This window comes from Peromyscus maniculatus, chromosome 8 (genome assembly GCF_049852395.1).
Source record: "Peromyscus maniculatus bairdii isolate BWxNUB_F1_BW_parent chromosome 8, HU_Pman_BW_mat_3.1, whole genome shotgun sequence".
NCBI classification, from domain to species: Eukaryota; Metazoa; Chordata; class Mammalia; order Rodentia; family Cricetidae; genus Peromyscus; species Peromyscus maniculatus.
Window position 1 is genome coordinate 13,124,124 of NC_134859.1, and position 26,818 is coordinate 13,150,941.

General features: G+C 54.0%; 1 protein-coding gene across 6 annotated transcripts in view; it reads left to right on the forward strand.

Moving 5' to 3' along the window:
* Pkd1 (polycystin 1, transient receptor potential channel interacting) overlaps positions 1-26,818 on the forward strand; it is a 51,033-nt gene extending 24,215 nt beyond the window's left edge. The window contains exons 9-46 of one of the 6 annotated variants that reach the window (XM_076578021.1): positions 55-181; positions 476-711; positions 1,204-1,956; positions 3,088-3,219; positions 3,428-3,603; positions 3,906-4,039; positions 4,605-8,227; positions 8,413-8,562; positions 9,604-9,747; positions 9,832-10,111; positions 10,180-10,393; positions 10,461-10,620; positions 10,922-11,074; positions 12,083-12,227; positions 12,315-12,935; positions 13,252-13,408; positions 13,593-13,845; positions 13,976-14,171; positions 15,951-16,121; positions 16,198-16,341; positions 16,446-16,656; positions 16,740-16,866; positions 17,295-17,438; positions 17,516-17,565; positions 17,806-17,990; positions 18,082-18,175; positions 20,967-21,085; positions 21,163-21,365; positions 21,436-21,630; positions 22,044-22,183; positions 22,821-22,933; positions 23,620-23,761; positions 23,862-23,987; positions 24,199-24,373; positions 24,478-24,768; positions 24,853-24,987; positions 25,063-25,368; positions 25,463-26,818. In XM_076578021.1, the coding sequence (XP_076434136.1) occupies positions 55-181; positions 476-711; positions 1,204-1,956; positions 3,088-3,219; positions 3,428-3,603; positions 3,906-4,039; positions 4,605-8,227; positions 8,413-8,562; positions 9,604-9,747; positions 9,832-10,111; positions 10,180-10,393; positions 10,461-10,620; positions 10,922-11,074; positions 12,083-12,227; positions 12,315-12,935; positions 13,252-13,408; positions 13,593-13,845; positions 13,976-14,171; positions 15,951-16,121; positions 16,198-16,341; positions 16,446-16,656; positions 16,740-16,866; positions 17,295-17,438; positions 17,516-17,565; positions 17,806-17,990; positions 18,082-18,175; positions 20,967-21,085; positions 21,163-21,365; positions 21,436-21,630; positions 22,044-22,183; positions 22,821-22,933; positions 23,620-23,761; positions 23,862-23,987; positions 24,199-24,373; positions 24,478-24,768; positions 24,853-24,987; positions 25,063-25,368; positions 25,463-25,930 (11,193 nt within the window). In that variant the 3' untranslated portion in view covers positions 25,931-26,818. Of the gene's footprint in view, positions 1-54; positions 182-475; positions 712-1,203; positions 1,957-3,087; positions 3,220-3,427; positions 3,604-3,905; positions 4,040-4,604; positions 8,228-8,412; positions 8,563-9,603; positions 9,748-9,831; positions 10,112-10,179; positions 10,394-10,460; positions 10,621-10,921; positions 11,075-12,082; positions 12,228-12,314; positions 12,936-13,251; positions 13,409-13,592; positions 13,846-13,975; positions 14,172-15,950; positions 16,122-16,197; positions 16,342-16,445; positions 16,657-16,739; positions 16,867-17,294; positions 17,439-17,512; positions 17,566-17,805; positions 17,991-18,081; positions 18,176-20,966; positions 21,086-21,162; positions 21,366-21,435; positions 21,631-22,043; positions 22,184-22,820; positions 22,934-23,619; positions 23,762-23,861; positions 23,988-24,198; positions 24,374-24,477; positions 24,769-24,852; positions 24,988-25,062; positions 25,369-25,462 lie in introns of all 6 variants that reach the window. The other 5 variants (XM_076578022.1, XM_076578025.1, XM_076578027.1 and 2 more) reach the window with 5 other exon arrangements.

A 26,818-nucleotide genomic window follows, 5' to 3' on the forward strand; every position in this document is an offset into this window, starting at 1 on the left:
AGAGAGGGCTATATTTACACCTCAAGGGAGCTGAGGCAGTCCCATCTCCTCCAGGTCATGGTGTTCCCTGGCCTGAGCCCTAGCCGTGAAGCCTTTCTGACTGCAGCAGAGTTTGAGACTGTGGAGCTTGAAGGGCCTGTCCAGCTGCGTCTGCAGGTGTATCGACCCTCGAGAGAAGCAGGTGGGGCTCTGTAAGGGATAGGAGTTGGGGGCTTAGGTGGGCTATCTGAATTCTCTCATTCCTTCTGATCCCAGTTCAAGGTAGACTGATGACAGGTTCTGCAGAGTCGCCAGCTCCTGTTCCCTTGTCCCAAAGATAGACTGGGTAGTGCCTGCTTGGGCATGGTCTAGTGGCAGGGCAGTGATGATGGAAACTGAGGAACTGCTTATCCGGGTCTGGTTTGTAGTGGGTAAGTGGAGCCTCCTTAACAGTAGCTTGTTAGTGAATTAGGCTCCTGACATCCTTCCTCTCCAGCAGTGGCCCCAGAAGGCAGCAGTGAACCAGACAACAGGACTGAGCTGGCCCCCAAGTGTGTGCCCGAGGAACACTGGTGTCCTGGAGCCAATGTCTGCGCACCTTTTGATGCTTCCTGCAGCCCTCATGTCTGTGTGAATGGGTCCATGGCAGAGCTGGGACTTCCCAGGGCCAACCACACACTATGGAAGGAGTTCCTCTTCTCTGTGCCTGCAGGGCCTCCCACACAGTACTTGGTATGTGTCCTGGTGTGGGCCTGTATATCTCTGACCTACTCCTGAGGCCACTTCCCCCATTTGCCCAGGATCCTGGTCTCTCAGCAGATACCATGCAGGCTTCTTATGTGTGCCCAACAGCCTTGCCCTGATGCTCTTGCCTGTATCCTGCTTCAGGGCCCCTGTCTCATCTCCTTTTCAGGGCCTCTGTCCTCGTGTCTTCTGAGGGGGAACTCTTGTTCTCCCTTGGAGCAGCTACTGCTTTCTATCCTTATATCCCTGAGAAAGTTCTTTTCACTTGTGGTGGTCACTCTTGTTACGTCTTCCTTATGCATGTCCCCTGTGTTAAGAATGTCCTGTTTGTCTCAGCCATGAGTGCCTTGGGGCAGGGACTCCATGAAGTACCATTGCCAATGCTGAGACCTGAGATGGGCATCCTGTCCACTCTTTCTCAGTAATTCCTATAGTCTTTTGTCATGGGGACATGACACAATACTGTTCCCTCTTCTGTAGGTCACTCTCCAAGGCCAGGATGTCCCTGTGCTCCCTGGTGACCTCATTGCCATACAGCATGATGCTGGCCCAGGTACCCTTCTACACTGTCCCGTGGCTTCCAGCTGTCCTGGCCAAGCCCTGCACCTTTCCACCAATGCCTCAAATTGGCTGACTCACCTGCCTATCCATCTGGAAGAAGCTTGGGCTGGCTCTGCCTGCTCCCTCCAGCTGCTCTTGGTCACGGAGCAGTTCACCCCCCTGCTGGGCCTTGAGTCTAACCCTGGATTACAGCATCCTGGGCGCTATGAGGTCCGGGCTACAGTGGGCAACAGTGTGTCCAGGCACAATTTGTCCTGCAGCTTCAATGTGGTCTCCCCAGTGGCTGGACTGAGAGTCATTCACCCTATTTCCCTTGATGGCCACCTCTACGTGCCAACCAACGGCTCAGCCTTGGTGCTTCAGGTGGACTCTGGTGCTAATGCCACCGCCACGGCTCATTGGTTTGGGGGCAATGTTAGTGCTCCCTTTGAGGATGCCTGCCCTCTTGAGATGGATATTCTCCAGCAAGACTGCACTGAAGAGTCCAACAGCACCCTGTTCTCAGTGCTGCCGTTGCCCAGGCTCACGGAAGGGGATCATGCCGTGGAGATTGTGGCACGGAATGGAGCCAGCCAGGCCAATCTCAGCTTGAGGGTGACAGCTGAGGATCCCATCTCTGGCCTCCGTGCTGTGCCAAGCCCCGAGGCCCGTGTGCTGCAGGGCATCCTAGTGGTAAGTGTGGCCGGCGGCCTTGCCTTCTAGATGATGATAACAGGAGGCTCCCTCCCACTGAGGAAGCCCTCCAGCTGTCCTCCAGGGATGACAGTTTCTATTGCATGGTTTCCACGTGAGACGTGTTGGGGAGCCCTTGTCTACTTAGTGAGTCTCTCTCCTTAGTGGTGCTGGGATGGACCCTAGGGACTACGATAGGCAGATTCTATTGCTGTGAGCTGCACCATTTAGAAATCTGTAAGTTACTGAAGGGCACAGCTAGAGCTGCTCTGCAGACTCTCTCAGGTGGTTTTTCTATTCCAGGCTTTGGGGTTTGTTGTTGTTGTTCAAGACAGGGTTTCTTTGTGTAGCCTTGGCTGTCCTGGGTCCTGGACCACACTCTATAGACCAAGCTGGCCTCAAACTCACAGAGATCACCTGTGTCTGGGATTAAAGACCTGAGCTACCACCACCAGGCTACTCTTCAGATTTTTCAGGGTTTACGAAACCTGTCCTCACACTTGACCCCACCCTTCACTGAGCCTCCATGAACCCCCATGTGTTTCTGGGCTATCTGCTGTGCTTGTAGCCACCTGATGCATGTGCCTGTTGAAATGGGATCTGAAGCCTGGAGGGTAACTGCCAACTCCCTTAGTACCCCAGGAGGATGGTGCCGTCCTCGTCTTGGGCATGTCTGCCCCAGCACCAGTGGTTGTTGAAAGGGCCAGTTCTAGCCAGGGCAGTGGTGGCACCGCCTTTAATCCCAGCACTTGGGAGGCATAGGCAGGTGGATCTCTGAGTCTGAGGTCTACAGAGCAAGTTCCAGGACAGCCAAGGCTATAGAAAGTTACCCTGTCTCAAAAAAAAAACAAAAAAAAGGGCCATTTCTGTCCATCTCCTGCGACTTGTCCAGTTGTATACTTTGGCTTCCTCTATGGATACACCTGCTCTGCACTGACCTGGGTCAGCATCTGAGACTAATATGGGTGTCTTACAATCAGGGTTCAGCTGGTAGACCCATATTGTCCACTCTGCACCACACACAAAATTCTCCAGTAAGTCTGGGGGGGGGGTCAGATGGGGTCAGGGACAGAGTCCACTCCAGGCTGGGGCAAAGTCATAGCTTTGGCCCATGTCATTTCCTTTCCCTAGCGGTATAGCCCCATGGTGGAGGCTGGCTCGGATGTGACCTTCCGGTGGACCATTGACGACAAGCCATCCCTGACTTTCCACAATACTGTCTTCAATGTGATCTACCAGACTGCTGCTGTCTTCAAGCTCTCGGTAGGCAGGGGCCAGTAGAGGGAGGCGTGGGGACCTGGGGTATCTGGGTGCTCACTTTGCCTTCTGTTCTGCTTTGCTTTGCCCCTGAGGACCCTGCTGCAGCTGTGGGTGAGTGTGGGGAGGCTGCTGAGTCGGGGCTCGAGGCCTTTCACCCATTGGTCTGTCCTTGCTGCCTCTGGGCCATACCCACTGATGCCTGTCTCCTCAGCTGACAGCCTCTAACCATGTGAGCAACGTCACCGTGAACTACAATGTCACTGTGGAGCGGATGAACAAGATGCGGGGGCTGTGGGTATCCGCAGTGCCTGCTGTGTTGCCCCCCAATGCCACATTGGTACTGACGGGTGGTGTGCTGGTGGACTCAGCTGTGGAGGTGGCCTTCCAGTGAGTGCCTCTGGGCCTAGAGAGGGGGAGTGGCTAACTGAACAGGGCCTGGGTTGGTGCTGGCATCAGGTTCTCATTTCAGCCCTTAGCATTTATCCTGGAATCCTGGCTCAGAGCTAAAGTTTCCTCTTCTATTGGGAGTACTGATGGGTAGGACCATGTGAGGGGCAGAGGTCTGGTATAATAGAGTATATAGTGAACCCATGAACCAGGAACGAAGGATTGTAGAAGTTGCATTCAGAGCCAGGGGTCACCCTGTCTACTCATCTTGCCTGCTCACTGTCTGCCTGCTGCCCTGGCAGGTGGAACTTTGGGGATGGGGAGCAGGTACTCCGCCAGTTCAAGCCTCCATACGACGAGTCCTTCCAGGTCCCGGACCCCACAGTGGCCCAGGTGCTGGTGGAACACAATACCACGCATGTTTACGCCAGCCCAGGTGAGGGGTGGGGCCATTGCCTTTCAGGTCCTGAGCTTTGACAGCTTACCTTTGGGTGTGACATTCCCTGTCACTGCCACTTTGACCCAGCCTGGCTTGGTAGTGGAGAACAGCCCTTACTTGGGGAAAGGAGAGCACCTAGACATTGAGGAGCAGGGCGGGTTGACAGGGTCCCTGAGGCCTCAGTTTAAATTTGCAAGGACCGGCGTCCTCTAGTCTTCATTTTCAGCCCTTTGGGGAGAGTAGGATGGGGCCATTGTGCAGTTATTTCAAAAGCTCCTGAGGCTGCACACTGTAATATTCCCACTCTACCACTTGGCATGTGACACTCATGCCGTGTACTCCCTCTTGCTTGGGCTGGTATTCACTTCAGTGTTCACTCTTGTGCAATTGTGCCTAAGAAACAGCCTCGTCCATTCTCTTGCTCATTGTGGACTCGTGGGTGCTCTGCCCTGTTCATGGCCTGGGTATGAACACCTTCTGGGCCTGGCCCAAGAGCATGCAGTAACAGGTGCTAGGTGGGGATTCTGTGAGCAGAAAGTCCCACTTGGGCCTGTCTCCACAGGTGAGTACAACTTGACCGTCCTTGTGTTCAATACCTATGAGAACCTGACGCAGCAGGTGCCCGTGAGTGTACGCACTGTGCTCCCCAGTGTGGCTATCAGCATGAGCAGCAACGTCCCGGTGGCTGGCCGACCCATCACCTTTTCCCCATGCCCACTGCCCTCAGCTGATGGTGTCCTATATACATGGGACTTCGGGGATGGATCCCCTGTCCTAATACAGAGCCAACCAGCACTCAACCACACCTACGCCATGACGGGCACCTACAGAGTCATCTTGGAGGTAAACAACACAGTGAGCAGTGTGACAGCACATGTAGACATCCATGTCTTCCAGGAGTTGCGTGGTCTGACTGTGTGTTTGAGCCCATCTGTGGAACAGGGAGCCCCCGTGGTAGTCAGTGCTACTGTGGAGTCAGGTGACAACATTACATGGACATTTGACATGGGAGATGGCACAGTCTTCAAAGGCCCCGAGGCCACAGTGCAGCATGTGTATCTGCGGGCCCAGAACTGCACAGTGACAGTAGTAGCAGCCAGTCCTGCCGGCCACTTGTCCCAGAGTTTGCGTGTGCAAGTGTTTGTCCTGGAGGTACTACGCATAGAGCCCTCGACCTGCATCCCTACGCAGCCCAGTGCCCAGCTTATGGCCCATGTCACCGGGAACCCTGCCGGTTATCTCTTTGATTGGACCTTTGGGGATGGCTCCTCCAATGTGACTGTCTATGGGCATCCAGTAGTGACACACAACTTCACTCGGAGTGGCACGTTCCCATTGGCATTGGTCCTTTCAAGCCATGTGAACAAGGCGCATTACTTTACCAGCATCTGTGTGGAACCAGAGATACACAACATCACCCTGCAGCCTGAGAGGCAGTTTGTGAAGCTTGGGGGTGAAGCCTGGCTGGTTGCCTACTCGTGGCCCCCATTCCCCTACCACTACACCTGGGACTTTGGCACTGAAGAGGCTCCCCACATCCATACTGGGGGCTCTGAAGTGACGTTTATCTACCGAGAACCAGGCTCCTACTTGGTGACAGTCACTGTGTCCAACAACATCTCCGCTGCCAACGACTCGGCTTTTGTGGAGGTACAGGAACCTGTGTTAGTCACTGGTATCAGGATCAATGGGTCCCGTGTGCTGGAGCTGCAGCAGCCTTATCTGTTCTCAGCAGTGGGCAGTGGGAGCCCTGCTACCTACCTGTGGGAACTGGGAGATGGTAGCCAGCGAGAGGGCCCTGAGGTCACCCATATCTACAGCAGCACTGGTGACTTCACTGTCAGGGTGTCTGGGTGGAATGAGGTGAGCCGAAGTGAGGCCCAACTCAACGTCACAGTGAAGCAGCGTGTTCAGGGCCTCACCGTCAATGCCAGCCGCACAGTGGTACCCTTAAATGGCAGTGTAAGCTTTAGCACCTTGTTGGAGGTGGGTAGTGATGTTCACTACTCGTGGGTGCTCTGTGACCGATGTACACCCATTCCAGGTGGCCCCACTATTTCCTACACCTTCCGCTCAGTGGGCACTTTCAATATTATTGTCACAGCTGAGAATGAGGTGGGGTCTGCTCAGGACAGCATCTTCATCTATGTCCTGCAGCTCATTGAGGGGCTGCAGGTAGTGGGGGGTGGTGGCAGCTGCTGCTTCCCCACCAATTACACACTTCAGCTGCAAGCTGCAGTTAGGGATGGCACCAACATCTCCTACAGCTGGACAGCCCAGCAGGATGGCGGCCTCACCCTCACTGGCAGTGGCAAGAGCTTTTCGCTCTCTGCACTCAAGGCTAGCACCTACCATATCCATCTCAGAGCCACCAACATGTTGGGCAGTGCCTCAGCTAACCGCACCATAGACTTTGTGGAGCCCGTGGAGTGTCTGATCCTGTCTGCATCCCCCAATCCAGCTGCTGTCAACGTAAGCCTCACCCTTGGTGCTGAAGTGACTGGTGGCAGTGGTATTGTTTATACTTGGTACCTGGAGGAAGGACTGAGTTGGGAGACTTTGACACCATCCACCACCCATGCCTTTGCTACAGCTGGCCTGCACTTGGTCAGAGTCACAGCTGAGAACCAGTTGGGCTCAGTTAATGCCACAATTGAAGTGGCCATACAGGTGCCTGTGGGTGGCCTGAGCATCAGAACCAGTGAGCCAGATAAGATTTTTGTGGCGGCTGGCTCCACCGTACCCTTTTGGGGTCAGCTGGCTGCGGGTACCAATGTGAGTTGGTGCTGGGCCTTGCCGGGTGGCAATAAGCACGGCCAATACATTGCTGTGCGCCTCCCCACTTCTGGCAACTTCTCTGTGCAGCTTAATGCTTCCAATGCTGTCAGCTGGGCCTCAGCCATGTACAATCTCACAGTAGAGGAGCCCATTGTGAGCCTGGTGCTATGGGCCAGCACCAAGGTGGTGGCCCCTGGGCAGCCAGTCCACTTTCAAATCTTGCTGGCTGCTGGCTCTGCTGTTACTTTCCGACTTCAGGTCGGCGGGTCTATCCCCGAAGTGCTCCCTGGTCCCCACTTCTCCCGTAGCTTCTTTCGGGTCGGAGACCATATGGTAAATGTGCAGGCTGAGAACCATGTGAGCCGTGCCCAGGCACAGATTCGTATCTTAGTGCTGGAGGCTGTTGTTGGGCTGCAGGTACCCAACTGCTGTGAGCCAGGCATGGCCACAGGCACTGAGAAGAACTTCACAGCCCGGGTGCAGCGGGGCTCCCGGGTTGCCTATGCCTGGTACTTCTCCTTGCAAAAGGTTCAAGGTGACTCGTTGGTCATTCTATCGGGTCGCGATGTCACCTACACACCTGTGGCTGCAGGATTACTGGAGATCCATGTGCGTGCCTTCAACGAATTGGGTGGCGTGAACCTCACACTAATGGTGGAAGTCCAGGATATTATCCAGTATGTAAGACTTCAAAGTGGCCGCTGCTTTACCAACCGCTCAGCCCGGTTTGAGGCTGCTACAAGTCCCAGTCCCCGGCGTGTAGCCTACCACTGGGACTTTGGGGATGGGACTCCAGTACAGGATACAGATGTGTCCTGGGCTGACCACTACTACCTACATCCTGGGGACTACCGTGTAGAAGTGAATGCCACGAACCTAGTGAGTTTTTTTGTGGCGCAGGCCACAGTGACTGTCCAGGTGCTGGCCTGCAGGGAGCCCGAGGTGGAGGTCGCACTGCCTTTGCAGGTGCTGATGCGGCGCTCCCAGCGCAACTACCTGGAGGCCCGCGTTGATCTGCGCGACTGTGTCTCCTACCAGACTGAGTACCGCTGGGAGATCTATCGTGCTGCCAGCTGCCAACGCCCGGGACGAATGGCTCAAATGGTACTTCCTGGTGTGGATGTGAGCCGGCCCCAGCTGGTGGTGCCACGGCTGGCTCTGCCCGTGGGCCACTATTGCTTTGTGTTTGTGGTTTCATTTGGGGATACACCATTGGCACGGAGCATCCAGGCCAACGTGACAGTCGCGGCCGAACGTCTGGTACCCATCATTGAAGGTGGCTCATACCGGGTATGGTCAGACACACAGGACTTGGTGCTGGATGGGAGCAAGTCCTATGACCCTAATCTGGAGGATGGTGACCAGACGCCACTCAACTTCCATTGGGCCTGCGTGGCTTCAACACAGGTCAGCCATGGGCACTTAAAGTGACAGGTCCTCCCTGCCCCTCTGTCTTGTGCACCCATGTCCAGTGAGTGCCTAGCACTTGGACTATTCCTGGGGTGGGTCTTAGCCCTAGCACTGGAAAAGGTCTTCTAAGCTAGGACACTAGTTAGAGGTCTTGTGCCCATTTCCTTTATTTGCTGTCATAGAGTGAGGCAGGTGGCTGTGTGCTGAACTTCGGGCCCCGTGGGAGCAGTATGGTCACCATCCCCCTGGAGCGCCTAGAAGCTGGTGTGGAATATACCTTCAACCTCATAGTGTGGAAAGCAGGCCGGAAGGAGGAAGCCACCAACCAGACGGTGGGTTGTGCCCCCGACCTCTCAGTGTGGCCTCACACCAGGACAGGACCTGCTCCAACCTGGTTTCTGTCAGTCACAGCTGTAGTAGCCCCAAGGGCTGTGAGTTCTCTCAAACCTAGTGCTGATTTTGGTAAATTACCAACTTAATTTACCAAAATTACCAAATTAGCATTGCTTCTATCTGAAAATCCAGGACACAACTTAGTGTGAGTTTTGGAGGACAGGTAGACACGGCAGCACACTGCTGTGTGACCCTAGCACTTAGAGAGTGGAGGCAGGAAGACCAAGGTTTCTGCTCTGACCTCTCCAACATAACCATAACCTGTGTCCAAAAGCCAAAACAAAATCCTAAGTCACGCAAATGCCATGATTTTCGAAAAACGAACTTCATGCTACCAGCATGAAAGGCAAATAGTGAGAAACTCAGTCCTTTGCCCACCTAGATAGCAGCACCTGTCCACAAAGCCTGTCCTTGCTTCTGGGGCAGGGAGCCCGTTCTTGTTCAAACTGCTGCCCTGGACTTTTATGGTCCATAAAGGTAAGAACCACTGTGCAAGTGATGGCCACTTGTGTTGCTGTGGGATGGATCCTGCCAGTGTGTGTGGAGGGGTGTTGGGCTATTCTGGTACCTCAGATTGAGGGTTTCTCCCCAGCACCAGACCTTCTCAGGTTACCTCCCTGGAGCTAGTCCTACCTAGTCAAGTGTTCTGGAGAGGGCACTCAGCAGACTGCCTGACTGAGCTCACCCAGGTCAGCAAGCATGTCTGGGGCAGGACTATGTAAAAAAACAACTAGCTTGACTTCCTGGGTGCTTTGCTTCCATCATGCACCATCAGTGGTTCCCATGCTTCCTACTGCCAGGCCAGCAAGGCCCTGGTGTAAACCAGCTGGCAAGTCCTTCTGGATTTTGTTGGTCAGCTCACTTGATTCATTCACCCAGAGGTACCACCTGGAATTTAGGCCAAACAGGAGTGGCCTGGTTTAGGAAGCTTTCTGCATGCAAGAGGGTGGAGCCTCCTGTGACACGCTTGTCTCTCCCAGGTGCTGATCCGAAGTGGGCGAGTACCCATTGTGTCTCTTGAGTGTGTATCCTGCAAGGCACAAGCCGTGTATGAAGTGAGCCGTAGTTCCCATGTGTACTTGGAGGGCCACTGTGACAACTGCAGCAGGGGCTCCAAGCAAGGGGTGAGTAGCAGGCAGATGGCAAGTCCCCGGGGAAGGTACCCCGGGCACCGCTCTCACCCTGTCCTCCATGCTTTCGTCATGCAGCGCTGGGCAGCACGAACCTTTAGCAATAAGACTCTGGTGCTGGATGAGACAACAACATCCACGGGTAGCACTGGCATGCATCTGGTGGTGCGGCGGGGTGCGCTTCGTGATGGGGAGGGCTACATCTTCACACTCACCGTGCTGGGCCGTTCAGGCGAGGAGGAGGGCTGTGCCTCCATCCGCCTCTCGCCCAACCGCCCTCCACTTGGAGGCTCCTGTCGCCTGTTCCCGTTGGATGCTGTGCGTGGCCTCACCACCAAGGTGCACTTTGAATGCACAGGTGAGTGTGGGTCACCTGGAGAGGCTGGTGTGGGCCTGGACTCTGTCCTGATGCTGCTGTGTCCACAGGCTGGCGTGATGCAGAGGACGGTGGAGCCCCACTGGTGTATGCCCTGTTGCTGAGGCGCTGCCGCCAGAGCTACTGTGAGGACTTTTGCATCTATAAGGGCAGTCTCTCCACCTACGGTGCCGTCCTGCCCCCTGGGTTCCGGCCTCTCTTTGTGGTGGGCCTGGCTGTGGTGGTACAAGACCAGTTTGGTGCTTCTGTGGTTGCAGTCAACAGGTGAGCTGAGCCCTGGGGAGGGAGCACACGCTGACCACCGCCTGCTGACAGTCACTCCACCCTCCAGGTCTCTGACCATTGTCCTGCCAGAACCCAGGGGTAATCCTGCAGACTTCATACCCTGGCTCTACAGCCTGACTGCCAGTGTGCTGCCTGGACTACTGAGGCAGGCTGACCCCCAGCATGTCATCGAGTACTCTCTAGCCCTCATTACTGTGCTCAATGAGGTCAGTGCATATGAACAGAAAAGGATCCCTCAGGGGTGCTCTCTGAGTGGGCAGAAACCACACACCTCAGACCAATCAAGTTCCCCAATGTCTTTGAATGCTAATGCCTACCCGTCATAGCTACTGCACACGAGGCCCTTCCCGAGGTCAGCTTTCCCACGGGACCCTCTTGATACCCTGAACCCTATAAATGACCTCTAAATCCCTGCCCATGACTCATAACTGTACTCTAGCACCCCCCTAAAGACCACAGGGAGGCCTGTCCTTCTCATGGTTCTTGTATGTTCTCTGCCTCCTCCAGTATGAGCAGGCTCCAGATAGGGTATCAGAGCCCAACCACGAGCAGCAGCTTCGAGCCCAAATGCGAAAGAACATCACAGAGACCCTGATTTCCCTGCGGGTCAACACTGTGGATGACATCCAGCAGATCACTGCTGCCCTGGCCCAGTGCATGGTAAGACCGATGCAGCCTTACACCCCATGCACGGGCCCAGTGCATGGTAAGACCGATGCAGCCTTACACCCCATGCACGGGCCCAGTGCATGGTAAGACCCATGCAGCCTTACACCCCATGCACGGGCCCTGTGCAGCATGAGTAGGGCTTCCGGGCCGGGGGCTCTTTATGGCCTGTGCCAGTTTTGTGCAGCCTCCCTGTTGTCTCCCACTGTGAGCCCACCTGCTTTTCTGGTGCCTGTAGGGTGTCTGGATGGAAAGATAGTCCAGGTGTGTGTGCCCTCTCAGCAGGCCTGTAGTCATGTCCCACTTAACTAGGCTTACCTGACATGGCCTTAGTGACCTATGAGGTAGCCATTTTCCAAGCTATAGACTTGTAAGCCAAACGACCCATATCTGATAGGAAGGCACTGTCAGGATGGGGGGCGGGGTGGTATTGGGACCAATAGAACACACAAGTCCTCAGAGGACAGAGATTCAGAGAGCTCTGGGTAGAGGTCACTGTCGCCATGTGGCTGCTATGCCCTTGAGTATATCTAGATTTGGACTCTAGCCAAGGCCTTGACATCTGCCTTGCTTTTAGCCATGGAAACAGATAGCTGGGGGGATTAGTATGGAGGCCCCAGGAAGAACATGGCTGTATCCTTGCATTGGGAGGAGTCATAGAAGAAGTCTTAGTGGGGGCTGGAGAGATGGCTCAGAGGTAAAAAGCTCTGGCTGCTCTTCCAGAGGTCCTGAGTTCAATTCCCAGCTACTACACAGTGGCTACCAACCATCTGTAAGGGGATCTGTCGCCCTCTTCTGTTATGGGTGAAAACAAAGCACTCTTATACATAAAAAGAAGTCTTAGCAAGCAAAGCCTTGAAGACAGGTTAGAGGCAGGAAGCTGCCTAGAATCCCAGCCAGTGTGAGGAGATAGCCATTTAGTGATGTAGGGTGGGAACCATAAATGCCATGAGTCTTGTGTGCTGCGGATGGGTCTGGAGGCCATGCTGATCTCCCTCGAAGGTATCCAGCAAAGAGCTCATGTGCCGTTCCTGCCTGAAGAAGATGCTGCAGAAGCTGGAGGGCATGATGCGCATCTTGCAAGCTGAAACCACTGAGGGCACCGTAACACCCACTACCATTGCTGACAGCATCCTCAATATCACAGGTGCACAAGCTGCCCTCCCACTCCCTTGCCTCCCCTCCAGCTCCTACCACTTTTTCTCAACTTCCCTTACTTCTTTGCCTGTCCCAGGTGACCTCATCCACCTGGCCAGCTTGGATATGCAGGGCCCACAGCCCTTGGAGCTGGGGGCTGAGCCTCCCTCACTGATGGTGGCATCCAAGGCCTACAACCTCTCGTCAGCCCTCATGTGTATCCTTATGCGTTCCCGAGTACTCAATGAGGAGCCTTTGGCCCTGGTGGGCGAGGAGATTGTGGCCCTGGGCAAGCGCTCAGACCCACTCAGCCTTCTGTGTTATGGCAAAACCTTGGGACCCAGCTGCCATTTCTCCATTCCTGAGGCGTTCAGTGGGGCCCTGTCCAACCTCAGTGATGTAGTGCAACTCATCTTCCTTGTGGATTCCAACCCCTTTCCCTTCGGCTACATTAGCAACTACACTGTCTCCACCAAAGTGGCATCTATGGCGTTCCAGACGCAGACTGGTACCCAGATCCCTATTGAGCGGCTGGCCTCAGAGCGTGCCATCACAGTGAAGGTGCCAAACAACTCAGACCAGGCTGCCCAGGGCTCCCACAACCCTGCAGGCTCCACCATCATACAGCCCCAGGCCTCAGTCAGTGCTGTGGTCACTGCAGACAACAGCAACCCTCAAGCTGGGCTGCATCTGAGGATCACTTACACAGTGCTTAATGGTGGGTGTTAGGGCTGGGCACATGACCTGCCTGTCCTTCTTCCATCTTTGTCCCTAGGGAGGGGTATTTCTGCAGATAGCATTAAGTTTACAGTCACTGGTCCTGGGGAGCTGGCTAACACTCAGTTTTCCTGTTGCCCTCGTTCTATAAAGCCCATATACCTGTAGCCACAGAGAAGCATGTGTTGACTTCCATGTGGAGGTGCTTATAATCTTCTGCTTAGGTGGCCTTCGTGCCCTATGACAACAACTTGCAGGGTGTCCTTCGAGTTACGAGCTTTTTGGAGGGTGTCTAATACTGTGTATGTGGCCCCCAGAGCGCTACCTGTCTGAGGAGCCTGAGCCCTATCTGGCTGTCTACTTGCACTCCATGTCCCCGCCCAATGAGTACAACTGCTCGGCCAGTAGGAGGATCAGCCTGGAGGTGCTTGGGGGTGCTGACCACAGGCCCTACACCTTCTTCATTGCCCCGGGGTGAGTGCCTCCCCCGGGACCACAGAAGTGGGGGTTGCAGAGGGGAAGGAGGTGGGAAACGGGTGACTGCAACTTGTCCTGCATTAGCCACAGGTATGTGGGCTAATTATGGAACCGGGGCAACAGGAAGGCTGGTCATGACACTCAGGCCCTTGGAGTCGCAGTGACACTCTGTCCGTTGTAGGACTGGGTCACTGGGCAGGAGTTACTTCCTGAACCTGACGAGCCATTTCCACTGGTCTGCGCTGGAGGTGTCTGTTGGTCTGTATACATCCCTGTGCCAGTACTTCAGTGAAGAGATGATGATGTGGAGGACTGAGGGGATCGTACCCTTGGAGGAGACCTCACCCAGCCAGGCTGTCTGCCTTACCCGCCACCTCACTGCTTTTGGTGCTAGCCTTTTTGTGCCTCCCAGCCATGTCCAGTTCATCTTTCCTGTGAGTGATGTTCCTGTTCCTAGATCTTTTTCCATATTGAGAGAGCCTAGGGCATCCTGACTACATCCTTAGAAACTGAGGTGCAAGAGCTGCAGCCACCAGTACCTGATAGATGAGTCTTTCTTCCCAGGAACCTTCCTCAAACATTAACTACATTGTCCTGCTGACATATACCACTTGTCTGGTGACCTATGTGGTCATGGCTGTGATCCTGCGCAAGCTGGACCAGCTGGATGTTAGCCGAGTCCGTGTCATCCCGTTCTGTGGGAAGGGGGGCCGCTTCAAATACGAAATCCTGGTCAAGACTGGCTGGAGCCGAGGTTCAGGTAAGGAAAGGGGTAATTAGGGGTGGGGATATGGAGTCTACCCTGGCCTAGACTTGGCAGTCTCAATCCTGGACCCTATTTGGTGATTGTGGATGTAGCTCAGTGGCAGAACACTTGCCTAGGATACAAAGGCCCTGGGTTCCATCCACAGCACTGCACAAACACAGAGCAGTTGATGTTCATGTGTCATTCCTGAGAAAGACAAGTCCAAAAGCCTAGAAGGTGCTCCTCACTTCCGAGTGGAGCAGGCCTCACATACACAAGTTCAAACCGCTCTATTGTGACTGCTCTGTAGCCCTTAGTGTTTCTTTATTTATTTATTGGCTGGGGTAGGGTGCAGTCTCACTATGTAGCTCTGGGTGGCCTAGAACTCACTCTGTAGATCAGGCTGGCTTCTTGAGATCCACCTGACTCTGCCTCCCGAGTGCTGGGATTAAAGGCATGCACCACCACCACCCGGCCAACCAATACTCTTAACCACTGAGCCAGCCCCTGAAACCCTGTCTTGATGGGCGGGGGAGCTCACAAGCCTAGGCTTTATAACAAGACCCTGTCCCAAACATAGACGTACAGACACACCCTGGAAGTGAAAGCGTTTGGAAACTTCAAAATAGTGTGATTACAGCTACTCCAGTGACTTCTCGGACAGAGTAAGCTCTGGCAAGTGTCGTAGTCCAAGTTTGAATTGCCTTCCAGCATTTTTCTTTTTGCTGTGAATATTGTGAAATTTCCTTGGGAACTCTTTGGGAAGCCTTCATCAACATTTTCTGTGGAGACAGCCCCACCTTTTTTGTGACAACTTCCCTTGTTTACATGGAAAGTCTCTTTGCTGACAAATTCCAAGGCAAGAGCTTATTTCAACAATTTTGTTTATTTTTTTATTCTAATTTTATTTCCAGTGTTGCAATCTTTCACTCATTTTTTATGTGCACTTGAGATGGACCCAGGGCCTCCTGCTGAGCACATATTCTGCCCCTAAACTCTACCCTAAACCCACCAGTTTTTTGTTGTTGTTGTTGTTGTTGTTTTCGAGACAGGGTTTCTCTGTGTAGTTTTGGTGCCTGTCCTGGAGCTCACTCTGTAGACCAGGCTGGCCTCAAACTCACAGAGATCCACTGGCTGGGATTAAAGGTGTGCGCCACCGCGGCTCGGCTTCAATTTTTATTTCTTTGCCATGCTTTCATTATTGCTGGCCAATTAAAGCTGTGAGTTTGTCTCCAGAAAGTAGACTACCTAGCCACATAGCTGTTCCTGTGTGACTGAACTGCAGATGTGCCTGGTCACTGGTACATGCAGCCTGTCACATGACAGGCTGGCCAGGTTTACAACTCTGAGCTCAGCACATACACCCTGGCCACTGGAAGCCATGCTGTTGTGGGCTTGGTGCTTGTTAACAGATCGAGGAACCTGGAATTTGGGTCTGTTTGAACTATACAAACTGGACCTGGTTTTGCAGGCTTGTAATCCTAGCTACGTGGGAGGCTGAGGCAGGGGGATCACAAACTCAGGCAAATGAGGGCAAGTTACAGACTAGTTTGAGTGACTTAATGAGATCCTGTGCTAAAATAAAATGTCTTTTAAAAAATGATTAGGGATGGAACTCAGAGGTAGGGTACTTGCCTATCATGTGTAGGGTTCTGGGTTCAATCCGCATTACAATAAAAGTAAAAATTTCAAACCTGTTCCAAGCTAAGGGCTACCTGTATTGTTGGCTGACAGGGTGACTGGTAGGAGTTTCCTATGTAGTGAATAGCAAACCCAGAGTCCTCTGCTCTCCAGGTACCACGGCTCACGTAGGCATCATGTTGTATGGAGAGGACAACCGGAGTGGTCACCGGCACTTAGATGGGGACAGAGCTTTTCATCGAAACAGCCTGGACATCTTCCAGATTGCTACCCCGCACAGCCTGGGCAGCGTGTGGAAGATTAGAGTGTGGCATGACAACAAAGGTCTGAGTAAGAACTGTTGCCACCCCTGCATCCTGCCAGTCCGCTTCAGTCCTGACCTGGGTCCCTTTCTCCACAGGGCTCAGCCCCGCCTGGTTCCTACAGCACATCATCGTCAGGGACCTGCAGAGTGCCCGAAGCACCTTCTTCCTGGTCAACGACTGGCTGTCTGTGGAGACTGAGGCCAATGGGGGCCTCGTGGAGAAGGAGGTGCTTGCAGCAAGTAAGGCAGCTACCCACCTGCCTTGGGAGTGGAGACAGGGAGAGGGGGATGATAATGGTGGGTGGCTGACCCAGCTTCCCTGCTGGAAATCTGAATCCTCCCAGATGAAGCTGCCTTGTGGCAGTTCCAGCGCCTCCTAGTGGCCGAACTGCAGAGAGGCTTCTTTGACAAGCACATCTGGCTCTCCATATGGGACAGGCCGCCTCGGAGCCGCTTCACGCGAGTCCAGAGGGTTACCTGCTGTGTCCTCCTGCTCTGCCTGTTCCTGGCTGCCAATGCTGTGTGGTATGGGGTCGTGGGAGATAGCACATACAGGTAGGTCCTGTGAGGTCTGCTGCCCCCAGCTGACTTTGTTCTAGTCCTCTCCCTAACTCACCCTGTCTTCTCTGTCACCTCAGCACAGGGCCTGTATCCAGTCTGATCCCACCAAGTGTTGACACAGTTGCTATTGGCCTTGTGTCCAGTGTTGTGGTCTACCCTGTCTACTTGGCTGTCCTGTTCCTCTTCCGGATGTCACGGAGTAAGGTGGGCTGAGCAAGGGCCTTGGAACTCTGAGCTGGAGTGTAGTTTGTGCTGTTTGGTGTAGCAGCCAGAGGGGAAATCTTGAAACCAAAAGTGATTCTATGGAAGGATGGACAGAACTGATAAGCCATCAGCTAGATTGACCGAAGGGGAAGAGATTCAAGTTACCAAACCATGAGTTAGAGGAGACATCCCCTCCAGAGAAATAGATGGGGCTTGGAAGCAAATTCCATGAGCAGCTATACACCAGTGGGGTGAGGGACCTAGAGGAAAGTTGATTGCTAGAAAGACACAAACTGCCAATTCAAAAAGAATTCAAGTAGCCCTAGAGCCAGTAAATCATTCAGAGTCATCACAGACAGAAGCCAGGCCAGTGGCTTCCGGCCCAGTTCTACCAGCCATTGAGACCGAAATCACCCTTCTGTCCTCAGGTGTCTGGTGACCAACACCCCACACCCACAGGGCAGCAGGCCCTCGATGTTGACAGCTACCTGGACCCATCCATTCTGGATAGCTCCCTCCTCACACTCTCTGGCCTCACAGAGGTGAAGACTCCCCCAGGGACTCAGGGCAGGGTGAGCTGGTTAGGGCTGGTTGGGCTGTCACTGCTGCTGCTGCAGACCACACTGAGGCACTTTCCCCTTCTCAGCAGGCCCTCGCTGGGCAAGTGAAGGATGACTTGTTTCTGGAAGATGCTAAAAGGTGAGGCTGCCTAGAGAATCTGGGAGCTTCAGCTGAGTCAGCAGCAGTGCCTGGCAGGCCATGCGAGCGAGGGTGTCAGGCTGTGTGTCCCCATCCTTTTTTTGCTGTCTCTGGTTGTTGTCATATACTGTCCCAGGAGTGGGGCTGCTCCAAAGCTGGTGTGTCCTTGTGTGGGTGGCTTCCTGTGCTTGTGTGACTAGGCTTGGATCAGGTACATTTAACAGTGTCTGTTTCCCACAGCCTCGTGTGCTGGCCATCCAGTGAGGGCACTCTCAGTTGGCCAGACCTGCTCAGTGACCCATCTGTTGTGAGCAGCACACTGCAGCAATTGGTCCAGAACAGACCTGGCCACATGTCGGGCCCAGAGGAAGATGGCGTCTCTCTGGTTAGCCCTTCCTTGCCTGCTAAATACTTGTCAGCATCAGGTGAGCCAGAAGTGGGAAGGATGATTTCTAAACTCTAGGAGAACGCAAGTTATTAAGTGTCATGCCACTTTGATACTTTTGTTCCCTCTAGATGAAGACCTGATCCAGCAGGTCCTGGCCAATGGGACCGGCAACCTGATTCCTACCCAGGATGCCCTCATAGAAACAGACCTGCTTACTAGCCTGTGAGTGCCTGGCATGGTTGGAGGAGGTGGGGCATTTGTGGTGGTTGTTGGGGCCCTGCGCCTGCCTCAGGAAGCTATCCCGGCTGTCCTGTTACCCATGTGAACTCGGCCTCTGTTGCTTGACTGCTCTGAGCCTCCACTTTCCCACCTGTGGAGGGGGCTCATGGGAACCCGGGGCCCAGCACACCACCCCTTTAGAGAAGGGGTAGAAGCGGGACAACATTAGACAATGGAGAAGCCACCAGTGTGGACCTCAGGGGCTTGGTCTGGGAAGAAATTTTGTTTTTTGTTTTGAGGCAGGGTCTCACTCACTGTGTAGCCATAAAGGAATTTTGATTTGGTATCAAAACTGAAAAATCATGGAAAAGTGTTTAAATATCACATTTTCATTTTGAGACTATTTTGATTATTTTAATGCTTAAAAATGATCAAGTTTCTTGATTTTTCCCAATTCAGTGAGAAGAGTTCACATAGAATATATATTCTTTTTCTCATCTACATCTATTTCAGTATCCACATTTTCATTCTAAATTTCAAACAAGCAGAAATTAGTGATGTATGAACTATACCAGAATATAGAAAGGGAGAATTCTCTGAGTTACTTGACCATGGCAGGAAAGGCTTAATGGAGAAACAGTGGCACAGGGAATTGCTGGCCGGTGCCCCCGGCCTACCTCCTGAAACTCTCCCACAGCTGAACTGCCCAAAGTCAACCCAGGGCTGAGTCCCCAGAAGTAGTCTGTCCCTCCTGCCTCCTCTCTAGTGAAATGAGACAAATCTGGGCTCCGTGACTCTCTTTTTGCCATTGTTCTTTAATAAATACTCGCAGCTTCTTTCCAAATGCAGGCATGAGTGTGTTCCTAGGTGCACCTTCCATTTCATGCCTCTTCTGCCTGGACCATCGCTAGGGCCGGCTCCGTAGGTACTCTGTACCTCCTCGGTAGTTCTCCAACCCTGCTCTCCTGGCACCTCATTTTCCTGCTGTATCACATACCATGACCTTGTATTTAGTGCTTAAAAGGACAGTGGGTACACTGGCCCGGCTGTCAACAGACTCGGATTATCCCCATATCAGCTTCACTGTGGGGCTGACGGCCATTGCTAGCTAATATCCCCTAGGAGGGCGTGGTCTTCTAGTGCAGGGTTAGAAGCCCCACCTTTTATTACAAGCCCTGTTGATGGCACACTGTTGGGTCTACAGATACCCTCTCAGTTCCTCTGGAAGGGAACTACCCAGGGGAATAGTGCCAGGGGAAGCGTTGTTGGGGGCCATCTTAAAGCTGGCTCCCACGGTGATGCAGTCCTGATACCATACAGAGCTAAGAAATAGGTCCTTCCACTCTACCTCTCAGCATACCACTTCCCCAGCTTCTGTCTCCTGCACCTGCTGCTCCTCTGCCCCGAGTCCTCTTCCCCAAAGAGGTGTTTCATTTGCTTTGCTTTGATGTGGCTTGAACAGGGCCTGTCTTTACCTGAGATGGATGCATTGAAGTCTCACGACATGTACCTCACTGTGTCTTACACATGCTACACCTTTCCAGGCCCTCCCTGCTTCCAAAACAGTGACCCATTTCTGCTGTTGGTGAGCTGTACACTGAGTGCAGAGACTTTGTTCTTTCACTGTCCTACACTCAGAGTGTCCAGCCATGCCTGGCTTCCAGTTAGGAATGGGCCAGTACCGGGTCACTGATTGTACAGTGACAGGCACAGCTTGCTTATGCAGCTGAATCTGATGACAGCCTGATGCTCTTGAGCTATGCATCTTACCAGTGTTTGTCCCCATACACATTCTGTAGACAGCCACACAGTGAATGACTAGGAAGAACTATTAATGTACCTCTTCCTCAGCACATTGGGAATGCTGATATTAAATGTCCTCAATTTTTGTTTTTGTTTTTGATGACGGGGTTTCTCAATGTAACCTTGGCTGTCCTGGAACTCGATCTGTAGACCAGGCTGGCTTTGAGCTCCCAGAGATCCTCCTGCTTCTGTCTCCTGAGTGCTGGAATTAAAGGCATGCGCCACTACCGTCTGACAAATTTTAAACTCTTAGCTAAATGCTTTGTAACGTCTATGTTCAGCAAAGTCAGTCTAAAGAAAAAACATTTCCAGTTATTCTGTGAGTGCTTGCCTGATAAACCCACATGCTGTTGCTCACTAAGTAGCACAGATCCAGAGTTACCTGGCAAGGCTCAGTGGCAGGTGCACACTTGGTGTGGACCATGTATTTAACAGCCTCTGGGCCCGGGAGCACCAGTACCCTGGGGACTTTCCCCCAGGCAGCAGGGCCGTCTCGTGTCTTCTTTTGCCCTCTCAGCTTTGCTTCCTTGTTTATTTACTTGTTAGTTTTTGAGACAAGGTCTCACTGTGCATTCCTGGCTGGCCTAGAACTCACTGTGTAGACCAGACTGGCCTTTTTAAAAGCAGAACCATGCAGGAATGTGTACCTCAGTAACATTCTACAGGGCAGGGCTTGGAGAGTGCATGCAAGGTTTAGAACACAGTCCTGTGTGGCTGGTATGAGATTGAAGAAGGGCCAATGGGTCATGCCAGGACAGAATGTATAAGATAAGGACTTACTAGTCCCTTAGTTGGGCCCTGGGCAGTGGGTGTATATACAGGAAGCAAGCAAGGACAATGACTAGGGTGTCATGCATGCCCAGCACCACATTCACTTGGTTTAGGACTCTAAGATGCTGAAGGAACTGCTCCCAGATGAATGCAGACTGATACTATTGCCCCTTCTTCCTGGGGGGATGCACAAAACTCCATGGCCTTGCCCTGTGCTCAGGTCCAGTGTTCCTGGGGAGAAAACAGAAACGCTGATGCTGCAGACATTGGGGGAGAAGAGGCCACCCAGCATGGGCCTGACCTGGGAACAGCCCCTGGTGGCAAGGCTCTCAAGGACAGGTATGCTCACACAGACCAGGACATCCCTCCTAGGCCCACCTGGGCTGGCAGCCATGCAGCTGTCTGTGTGTCTCCAGGAATGGTGGAAGGTCTTCGGAAGCGACTGTTGCCTGCCTGGTGTGCCCCTCTGGCCCATGGGCTCAGCCTACTCTTGGTAGCAGTGGCTGTAGCGATCTCGGGGTGGATTGGTGCCAGCTTCCCCCCCAGCGTGAGTGTCATGTGGCTCCTCTCAAGCAGCTCCAGCTTCCTGGCCTCATTTCTTGGCTGGGAGCCCCTGAAGGTGAGAAGACTCGTGGAGGGGAGGGGTCTGCCAGTCTCCTGCTTGCCCGCTGATCGCACTGCCACCCTAGGTCCTGCTGGAAGCTCTCTACTTCTCCCTGGTAGCCAAGCGGCTACACCCTGATGAAGACGACACTCTGGTAGAAAGCCCCGCTGTGACACCTGTGAGTGAACGTGTGCCCCGTGTGCGGCCCCCCCATGGGTTTGCACTCTTCTTGGCAAAAGAGGAAGCCCGGAAGGTCAAGAAGCTCCATGACATGTTGAAGGTGAGCTCTGACCACAGATAACCCTGCTCCCTCTCCAGTTGTTTGCGCCACACCTGACCAACTGTGGACATTCGGGGATTTGTAGCTCCTGCTCTGCTGTCCCCAGCTGCCCCATCTGTTATGGTCATCTCAAGTTCCTGCGTTCACCTGGCCTTGAGGGCACTAGGCACAGCTGTTCTAGTTCTCAGAGCCTATCTCTGTGTCTGGGTTCCTCTTTTTATCCCGGCCTTCCTGGAACTTGCTCTGTAGACCAGGCTAGCCACAAACTCAGACATCCACCTGCCTCTGCCTTCTGAGTGCTGGGGTTAAAGTTGTGCGCCACCACTGCCGGGCACCAATGGGTAGTCTTAAAGCCTTGCTCTGACCCTGTGGGATGGGACAGCTGACCAGAGCCATCTGTCCCTGTCCTGCAGAGCCTCTTGGTGTACATGCTTTTCTTACTGGTGACGCTCCTGGCCAACTATGGGGATGCTTCCTGTCATGGTCACGCCTATCGACTGCAGAGTGCCATCAAGCAGGAGCTGGATAGCCAAGCCTTTCTGGCCATCACCCGGTAGGGACACTCAGGACACACACATCCATGCATTGGGCCAGGGTGGCACTGGTGCCCACCAAGGCCCATATTTGTTTTGTCTTTAGTCCAGCCCCGCCTCGAGGGAACATTTGGAAGTATCTAGAATCAAAGGTGTCCTACAGTTCATGAGCCACATGTAACTCAGGGCAGCTATGAATGAATCCCAGCACAAAATCCTAAGTCTGCTATTAAAAGCATGAGATGTTTTATGTTTGATTTTGTTTTGTTTTTATAACTCAACTGAACTTTGTAGACAACAATATAATCACAATTATATTCATACGAAATGAACCTGTGTAATGTTCTTGAAACCTGTAGGCTGTGGGTTAGAATCCCCTGTGTGGCCCAGATAAGCTAAAAGATTGGACATCCCTGATCTAGATTCCTGTTTGGTTGTCAGGAGCAGAGTACATGCTGGGGTATATACAGTGGGCAGAGAATTGGGACACTGCTTAGTCTTCTGTGGTACACAGCATAACATCAGGACGAATTCTCTGCCCCAAATGCCAGCAGTCCAAGAGTAGGGAACATGGCCCAGCATTACCCCCGAGACTGCTGCAGCAGCGCCTCCTGGGCCCTGACAGCCTTGACCTCAGAGACTGACATTTGCTGGCAGGTCTGATGAGTTCTGGCCATGGATGTCACATGTCCTCTTGCCCTATGTCCATGGGAACCAGTCTAGTCCTGAGCTGGGACCCCCACGGCTGCGGCAGGTGCGGCTACAGGAAGGTGAGCTGGAGACGGGGTCTGTGCTTTTTACCCTGTTCCTTCCATTGCAACCTGCAGCCGAGCTGTTTGACCTCTGCTTAACCTTTGTCCTCTTCTTTAGTTTTCTTTCATTGCCTTTCTATAACTGATAAAAATAATGTTTGCTTTATGGGATGTTGTTTTTAACAAAATCTCAATCATTCACTTTTACCAATAAAGACTCTGGAGCCAGATGCTGGGGTGAATTCCTGTTAGCTCAGAGAGGCCGAGAAAGAGCCCGCTGACCTTCCTCCTCAGTTGCTGCCCCACCTCTCTCTTCCTCCACTGTCTGAACCCCCCGCCCCCAAACTCAAATGTCCCTCCTTTACTTCCTGTCTGTCTTCCTCACTCCTTCTTACTTTTTAAAAAATAATCCTTAATTCACTATCTTGTCAACTGGTTGCTTGCTCTGCCTCTTGACCTATGGTTGACTTTATTCAATCCTGTTTACAATATTCAAGCAGAAAGCTCTTGGATTAAAGGTGTGCGCTAGGGCTGAGCCACACCACAGCTAGAGACAGGTTTTCCTGTAAAGAAGCAATCTCAGGGTTCAGAGCGTGATCAAATATCCTGCACAGCAGGTGGCTGGGAGGACTCAGGGAGGTTCAGCACAGGAACTCACCTACTACGTCACAGCATGTCCTGAGCCCTGGCCTTCTGCTTTCTAGCATTCTGCCCAGAGCCTTCGAGCTCAGAGCACATGTGTTCAGCCACAGGAAGCTTGAGCACCAGGGACTATGGCATTGGCTGGCAGAGTGTGGCTCAAAATGGTTCTGAGACATGGTCCTACTCTGCACCTGACTTGCTGGGGTGAGTGGAGCAAGGGCCTAAGGCCCCAGCTGGGTGATGGGGCCTGCTTGCCAGATGCTCTCAGGGCTGGGGAGTCTCCAGTACTGCCCTGTCTCCACAGCGCCTGGTACTGGGGCTACTGTGCAGTGTATGACAGCGGGGGCTACGTACAGGAGCTGGGCCTGAGTCTGGAGGAGAGCCGCGCACGGCTGGCCTTCCTGCAGCTGCACAACTGGCTTGACAGCAGGTGGGTGCCGAGGGGACGTGAGCAGGAGTCCGGGTCCCTTGGCAGGCCTCTGGGCCTCACTCCTGGCCAGCTGTCCCCATGCCTAGCCCTGAATCCCCTGGGCCCTCCCTCCCAGGCCGGTGTAACTGACCAAATGCAGTAGCCGCTTCCCATCTTGTACCCTGTGCTCCTGCCCACACGGCCCCTCCTGCTGACGGCCCCCTCCATGCAGGAGCCGGGCAGTGTTTGTGGAACTCACCCGCTACAGCCCTGCTGTGGGGCTACATGCTGCTGTCACACTGCGCCTCGAGTTCCCTGTAGCAGGCCATGCACTGGCTGCCTTCAGTGTCCGCCCATTTGCATTACGGCGACTCAGCACCGGCCTGTCACTGCCGCTCCTCACCTCGGTATGCCCTTCCACTTGACGCCTGTCCTCGGGCTCCTGACCGTGCCCCACAGGAATCTGAACACCCCCTGCCACTCTGACCACGCCCTCACGGATCCCCCACAGGTGTGCTTGCTGCTCTTCGCCCTGTACTTCTCCGTGGCCGAGGTGCAGAGCTTGCGCAGAGACGGGTGTGCTCGCACAGCACAGCCTGGCGCCTGGGCACGGTGGCTGCTGGTGATGCTGACGGCAGCCACAGGACTGGTACGCCTGGCCCAGCTGGGCGTTGCTGACCGCCAGTGGACCCATTTTGTGCATGACCATCCACGCCACTTCACTAGCTTCGACCAGGTGGCTCAGCTGGGCTCCGTGGCCCGTGGGCTGGCAGCCTCACTACTCTTCGTGCTCTTGATCAAGGTAAGGGCCAGAGGGCTGGTGCATGACTAGGATCGGACCCCAGGAGCGGGTGAAAGCTGACAAACTGCCTTCTGTCCTCTGCAGGCTGCCCAGCAGCTGCGGTTTGTGCGCCAGTGGTCTGTTTTTGGCAAGACATTGTGCCGGGCCCTGCCAGAGCTCATGGGAGCCACCTTGGGCCTGGTGGTGCTCGGTGTGGCCTATGCTCAGATGGCTGTTCTGGTAGGTCGCTGTTCTGGGGTGTGCCAGGGAGGACCTCAATCAGGGCGTGCCTTTACCCGTGTCTCTTTCCCATAGCTTATCTCCTCTGGTGCTGACACTCTCCACAACATGGCCCGAGCCTTCCTGGTCTTGTGTCCTGGGGCCAGGGTCCCTGCTCTGTGCCCTTCTGAGTCCTGGTACCTGTCCCCTCTGCTGTGTGTGGGGCTCTGGGCTCTGCGGATGTGGGGTGCCCTGAGGCTAGGGGCTGTCCTCCTGCGTTGGCGGTACCATGCCCTGCGTGGGGAGCTCTACCGCCCAGCCTGGGAGCCCCAGGACTACGAGATGGTGGAGCTTTTTCTGCGTAGGCTTCGGCTCTGGATGGGCTTCAGCAAGGTCAAGGAGGTGGGTACGGCCCAGTGGGGGGGAGAGGGACGCACCCTGGGTCTCGCGAGCCCAGGGTGCAGCCGGACTGACCGAGCCCCTGTGCCGCCCCCAGTTTCGCCACAAAGTCCGGTTTGAAGGAATGGAGCCACTGCCCTCCCGCTCCTCCAGGGGCTCCAAGTCATCCCCGGTTGTGCCTCCACCCAGCGCAGGCTCAGATGCTTCACACCCTTCCACCTCGTCCAGCCAGCCAGATGGGCTGAGTGCAGGCTTCAGCCGCTCGGCATTGAGGCTGGAACCAGAGCCCTCACGCCTGCATGCTGTGTTTGAGACCCTGCTTGTCCAATTTGACCGACTCAACCAGGCCACGGAGGACGTCTACCAGCTGGAGCAACAACTCCAGAGCCTTCGAGGTCATGGACACAGCGGACCACCTCTCTCACCTTCCCCTGGCTGCTTCCCAGGCCCTCAGAAAGCTCTGCCCAGCCGCCTTGCCAGGTCCAGTCAGGGGCTAGACCAGGCAGTAGGCCCCAGCAAGGTGTCCCTGCGCTCTAATAACAAGGTCCACCCCAGCAGCACTTAGGCACTAAGGTCCTGGCCATTCCCTTTCCTGGGAAGGCCTGTGGCTTCACACTGGCCACTCAGAGCCAGGGTGGACACCACTCAGTATTACCTTCTGCTACCCTCAAGGTTGAGCCAGAGTGGCTGCATACAAGTTCCTGAGGGTCTGTCTGCCTATGGGCTTCAGCACTTTAAAAAGGCTGCATAGCCAGCCAGGACCTCGGTCCCCTCCCCACAGGAGGATACAACAGTATTGGACCAAGTGAGTACCCAGCCTCCAAGATGCTAATTTATTTCCCGAGTCCTCAGGTACAGCGGGCTGTGCCCGGCTCTACCCCTAGGCGGCCATCTCCCCTTGCTAGAGATCCAAGCTCGAGAGAGGGCTAAGCTACCCTTCTTCCCTGCCCGTCCCCTAAGTTATTACCTCTCGTTTGTGCAGCATACTTGCCTCTAGCCGCCATCCCTTTTGTATGTCCACCACCAATAATTTATATGGGGTTCAAATGTATATATTTTTGTATGTCACTATTTTTCACTTGGGCTGAAGTTACCCAGGGTAGGGTGCAGGGGAGGCTGCAGCTGTTTACTGGATCCGAGTCTGGCCTTGGGCAGGTGCTGGACGGCTTTGGGGCCACCATGGCTTCCTTTTCCTCCCTTGTCTGGGGCCAGGCAGCACCCAGATCTGCTGGTATCAGGTCTGAGCAAGGCCAGGCCTACTGTGGGTTGAAAGAGGCCAAGAAGTTACTGGACAAGACCCCTGCTGGGGCTGGCCCCCGGGTTGGGGGAAGAGAGTGTGTGTGTGTGACCGCACCTGCCTGCTTCTGTGGGCTCAGCTGCAGCTCGAGCCTTGATCCTGCCCCAACCCCACACAGACAAGACAAAGTCAAATAAAGAAGCTGTCTGACTGCTA